This window comes from Podarcis pityusensis (assembly GCF_964106645.2).
Source record: "Podarcis pityusensis genome assembly, chromosome: 11".
NCBI classification, from domain to species: Eukaryota; Metazoa; Chordata; class Lepidosauria; order Squamata; family Lacertidae; genus Podarcis; species Podarcis pityusensis.
Window position 1 is genome coordinate 6,731,860 of NC_138036.1, and position 6,000 is coordinate 6,737,859.

The 6,000-nt window shown below is 44.4% G+C and overlaps 1 protein-coding gene across 1 annotated transcript in view; it reads left to right on the forward strand.

Annotated features, from left to right (window-relative positions):
- The window catches only part of PIK3C3 (phosphatidylinositol 3-kinase catalytic subunit type 3), a 109,709-nt gene that overhangs the window by 33,150 nt on the left and 70,559 nt on the right, over positions 1 to 6,000 (forward strand). Inside the window, exon 14 of the mRNA XM_080972108.1 lies at positions 3,599 to 3,758. Within this exon, the coding sequence (XP_080828234.1) occupies positions 3,599 to 3,758 (160 nt within the window). The remainder of the gene's footprint in view (positions 1 to 3,598; positions 3,759 to 6,000) is intronic.

Sequence of the window (6,000 nt, forward strand, 5' to 3'; positions counted from 1 at the left end):
TAGCTATAAATCCTCGCGTCTGCTGATCAATGATGTGTTTTGCCCGACGAGCCTCAGCAGGAGTTGGAAATAATCAAAGGGGTGTTTGGATGTACTAACCCTTGATGAAAACCTGGAGTTTGATTTGTAATCTGTGGCTGGGATACAGAGAAGGGCAAAAGGAACTATAGATACAAAAAGCCTTATTTTGAAAGGCTCTGGAGAGAGAGGAGTTCAGTCTGGAGATACACCATCTAAAACAGTATCTTCTTTGGCGATCACTCATAGCGGAGTAAGATTGTCTTCAATAAACGTGGTTTTAAAAGTGAGTCCATAAGTGACTGTCAAGGCCAATTCTGGATCCACACGTTCTTCCACAGTGAAGATATAGGTTAGGTTTCTGGGTGGGAGTTGATCATGGTGAGGGTTTGCCAAGCGTGCCTTCCTCTTAGCTCATTTCTCCCTTTCGTCCTGTGTTTGAGTGTCTTCAAAGCCCATGACACCTTTCGTGAAGGCTGGAGCGCTCGCAGGCCAGTGTTCCCCAGTTGTCGGTGCTTATACAGTGGTGCCCCGCAAGACGAATGCCTCGCAAGACGGAAAACCCGCTAGACGAAAGGGTTTTCCGTTTTTGAGTTGCTTCGCAGGACGAATTTCCCTATGGGCTTGCTTCGCAAGACGAAAATGTCTTGCGAGTCTTGAGATTTTTTTTTTCGCTTCCCCCCCCCCCTTTATCTAAGCCGCTAAGCCTTTAATAGCCTTTTAGCAGCTAATCCGCTAAGCCGATAAGCCTTTAATAGCCGCTAAACCGCTAATAGCGCTAATCCGTTAAGCCGCTAATAGGGTTGCTTCGCAAGACGAAAAAACCGCTAGACGAAGACACTCGCGGAACGGATTAATTTCGTCTTGCGAGGCACCACTGTACTACATTTTTTAAGATTTGTCTTGAGACAGTCTTTGTACCTCCATCTCTCTCTCTCTCTCTCTCTCCATCTCTCTCTCTCTTTTGACCACCAGCATTATGCTTACAATTTTTAAGTTCATACCACTTTAAACAGCCATGGTTTTCCCCAGAGAATCCTGGGAAGTGTAGTTTGTTAAGGGGGTTGAGAGCTGCTAGCAGACCCCTGTTCCCCTCACAAACCACAAGTCCCAGAGTTCCCTGTGAGGAGGGACAATTTATTGTAGCTCTGCAAAGGAAACAACTCTCAGCACTGTTAACAACCTACAGTTCCCATGGTTCCTTGGGGGAAAGGCATGGCTGTTTAAAGTGGTATGGTACTGCTTTAAATCACAGAATCTTAAGAGTTGGAAGGGACCCAAGGGTCATCTAGTCTGACCCCCTACAATGCAGGAATCTCAGCTAAAGCATCCATGACAGATGACCATCCAACCTCTGCTTAGAAACCGCCGAGGAAGGAGAGTCCACCACCTCTTGTGGGAGACCGTTCCACTATCGAACAGCTCTTATCGTCAGAAAGCTTCTTCAAATATTTAGCTGGAATCTCCCTTCTTGTAACTTGACTCCATTGTTTTGAGTCCTACCCTTCAGAGCAGGAGAAAACAAGCTTGCTCCCTCTTCCATGGGACAGCCCTTGAGATATAGGATACCTAGGTGGCTATCATATAGGATACTGATGGGGCACAGAGAAGGCAGAATCCTGCCACTGTTTCACAGCAGGGCCTTGTGCTCTAGAAAGTATTAACTTTGCTCCAAGTCTCACTTTTATGAGTGTGCAAAGACCAAGCTGGAAATTTTTTAATTCCCTGCAGTGCTAGAGCCCGTTTCTGCTCTCTGTGCATGCTTTGGTATCACAGAGACACCCGTAACATCCATATTTTTATACAAAGAAGCAATCCTGTACAGATTGTGAGATGAATGTCTTTTATTGGCTTCGATTTCCCTCACCAGAGCTTCAATTCTCAGGGTGGTTTGACATTCAAGCCGTCTTCCCAGGAAAGAAACTGGAAGAGGCAGCTCTCTGAAGGGAACAGGGATTTCTTTTTTCCTTTCCTTTCTTAAAAAAATATTTTTTATTAAATTTTACATTTTTATCTTCATCATAGTAATATATTAAATACAAAGAAAAAACCAAATTCCCCCCACTCCGCGACTTCCCTCAACTTTACATATTGACTTCTCCTGCCTGTTTTATTATGCCTTAACATTGTATTCTCTGAATTAAATATTATTTAGTTCTTATCCTTCTAACACCATGTTTGTAGTTTCTATTTTTGTTTTGTAAATTGTGTTTACTCAAACCTTGCTAGTGAGTCCATTTCCTTACAATGTTTCTGTAGATACAACATAGATGGTTCCCAGGCTTTTAAAAAGTCTCTGTTGTCTTTGTCTCTTCAGTTAGCTTCGCCATTTCAGCATATTCCATCAGTTTTTCTTGCCATTCTTCTTTCGTTGGTATCTCGTCATTTTTCCATTTTGGGGCTAGCAATATCCTAGCTGCTGTTGTGGCATATATGAAAAGTTTCTTCACTTTTGGCAAGTCTTGAGCTGTAATGCCTAGTAAAAAAAAAAAAAGCTTCTGGTCTTTTAACAAAGGTTGTGTGGCAAGTCCGTCCCCCCCCCCCCCCCCGTGGAAATAATGATACATGACACAATTATTAAGGTTAATAGGCTAAAAAAGGCCACGACTTTATTGGTTACTGGTGATGAGTGGTATTGGCTTAGGCATTGGTCCTAACCGACTCTATCCAGCTTCAGCCCATCCACTTGAAGTCCAGGAAGAGTTAACCACCAGTAGGTGGAGTCCTGCTGATGCACATCAACTAGGAACTCCCCCGGGGTCACCGATAGGGGGGCGTGCCTTAGGCCCTCACCTCCCTAGGCTTTGGACAGGGCCATGTCCCCCAGAATCCTTTAGTGGACTACCCTTCAATATGCGGGGCAGGTGATGGCGCTACCTCCCCTCTTTCCATCTACAGAACTATTCCAATGCCTAACTGCCAATACCCAGAAAGTTGTGTCCACCATTTGCTACGAGATAGGCAAAAACCAAGTGGCTGATGCCAATTTGCCAAGTGGGAAAATTCCTACCAGGCCCCTCAACGGCGACCAACCAAGGTCCATAGCAAGATCAAAGAACGAAAACCTTATAGGCTGGAGGGTGGGAAAAACAGGAATAGCTGGTGCATGGCAAAGAGGGAAATCCCCGGCCACGTCCACGTCCCCTGAACTGGCCAATTGGAATCCCCCCAATCACGCGGAGGCTGGCCTCCACTCGCCGCGCATGTGGAGGGGCCGTGAAGCCCGCAACTCCATGTCCTCCATAGGGTGGAAGTGGCTTTATCTTAAACATTCTTTTCATTTCATTATAAATCATTTCCCAATAATTTTTAATTATTTTACAGTTCCACCACATATGAAAAAAAAAGTGCCCTCCTTTTCTTTACATTTCCAAAACTTATTGGAGCCTGTTCTGGGAACAGGGGCTTCTAAACCACTCTCAGCACCCTTTGCCCAGGATTCTTCATGACAAGCCACGACTGCTTCAGATATACCATGCAGATGGCCCTATAGATATCTATATCTCAGGCATTAAAAGCCCAGGGCAAAAAGGTGTTCCTTCTAGTCTAAGCTCTGACTTGTTCTCGTCTTCCATGCAAGGTACGTGATTGTGGAGTGTGAAGACCAGGACACCCAGCAGAGAGACCCCAGAACTCACGAGATGTACTTGAACGTCATGAGGAGGTTCAGCCAAGCTCTGCTAAAGGTGAAGTTGACCGTTTTGTGTCGTGCGGAGGCTAGTGGGTATTGGAGCCTAATTGTAAAGGTTGCATGCACACCTCACAATAAAACAGGCAATCCCAAAGGCCAGGGGGATGGATTAACGTCCGTATGAGTCCACATTACAACATTTGGGCCTTTTTTCATGTAGAGAAAGGGTGGGAAAGTGAGGACACGATCAGTGCTGGATTTACGTATGAGCTAAACAAGTTATAGCTTAGGGCCCCACTCTCTTAGGGGCCCCCCAAAAAAATTAAAGGGAAAAAAACTGGATGTACATTTCCTAAATATAAGATAAAAAATAAATAAAATAAAACCTACCTACAGCAACAGTGTTTTGTAGGCTGGCGCTGTGGGTTAAACCACAGAGCCTAGGACTTGCTGATCAGAAGGTTGGCGGTTCGAATCCCCGCGACGGGGTGAGCTCCCGTTGCTTGGTCCCTGCTCCTGCCAACATAGCAGTTTGAAAGCACCTCAAAAAGTGCAAGTAGATAAATAGGTACAGCTCCGGCGGAAAGGTAAACGGCGTTTCCGTGCGCTGCTCTGGTTTGCCAGAAGCGGCTTAGTCATGCTGGCCACATGACCTGGAAGCTGTACGCCGGCTCCCTTGGCCAATAAAGCGAGATGAGCGCCGCAACCCCAGAGTCGGCCACGACTGGACCTAATGGTCAGGGGTCCCTTTACCTTATGATGTAAGTAATGGGCCCTGCCTGCTATCCTGCTCCCTAAAATATCACTATTAGGTCCATAAATTACCATATAGCTTATATTCAACACAAAAAAGAGACAATTTGTTGTTGATAAAGGATAGCTGGACATATAAAGGGCCCCATTACCTTCAGTAGCTTAGGGCCTCATCAAACCTAAAACCGGCCCTGGACACGATAGAAGTATATAAAATTATTCCTGGAGAAAGTGAATATAGAGAAGTTCTCCTCTCTCTCTATCACTCATTAGACCAAACATTTGACATTCTCTATTATGTTAGCTGCAAAGAAGGAAAAGGAAAAGCTTCTAAGCTAACTGTTGGAAGCACTGTTAGTAAAGTATAGAAATAAATATTTTGGTTTACTTATGCCCATCTGTTTCTGTAAAACACCTGCCACAACCCTGGGTTAAATTCTCTCCCCCCCCCTTTGCCCCCCTTCTCTGATTCTTAATACTTCAGCAAACAAAGTGCATTGTGATAAACATCACACTTGCTTTCAACCACAGGGGTCATCTAAGGCAAATTCCCCATTCGGGACAAGAAGTCATTTTGCTCCGTGCTTTCCTTGGAAAACATTAAATGCCTTTCTATATTATTTATTCGGCTGCACAATATTTTAAGAATAGCAGGCTGTTGCACAGGTTAAGAAAAGCACTGTTCTTCGCCTGGGGAAGAAATCCGTAGTGATGATGCTGTGCGAGTAATTTGTGTTTTATGTTCTTGGAGCCGAAACCATAGAACAAGACTGATAATAGCTTTCTGAGGAAAAACAACAACAAGATGCTGTAAGACTTTGCATTGGGACCCTCAGAAATAACAGGAACCCAAGGCTGGATGGCACTCTTTAAAAGTACAGTGGTACCTTGGTTCTCAAACTTACTCCATTCCGGAAGTCGTTCCAAGACCAAAGCGTTCCAAAACCGAGTTGTGCTTTCCCATAGAAAGTAATGCAAAACGGATTAATCCGTTCCAGACTTTGGAAAACAACCCCTAAAACAGCAATTTAACATGAATTTTACTCTCAAACATGACCACTGAGCCATAAAATGAAAGTAATAAGCAATGTACTGCTGTCACACAATCAATCAATCAGTAGCTGAACTGGGTTCCACACTGTCACAAAAACAAAAGAAAAAAGAGCCGCAAAAATGCAAAATAAATAGCAAAAACAGACAGACCTCAGCGTAACACTCAAAACAGAAGTGTGGCACTCAAATCGGAAGTGTAACACTCACAAACCAGAACACTTACTTGCAGGTTTGCAGTGTTTGGGTTCCAAGTTGTTCGAGTGCCAAGGCATTTGAGAACCAAGCTACCACTGTAAACTGAAAGTGCAGTTTCTCATTTTGTATTTCTTGTGTTCTGAACCACCCTATGGTCTTCGGTTGAAAGGTGGTACCATCATCATCACCATCGTTGTCATCATCCCTGAAAAGAGCCTTGTGCTTGTTTGGAGTTGTCATTCATCGAGGCTCTGGGGGTCTCTCCTCCCTCCCTGCTGTATAAATTGACTCGTGTCACATAAGTCCTCACCTCCAGAATGATTGTTGTTGGCGCAGTTGTACAAAAAAAC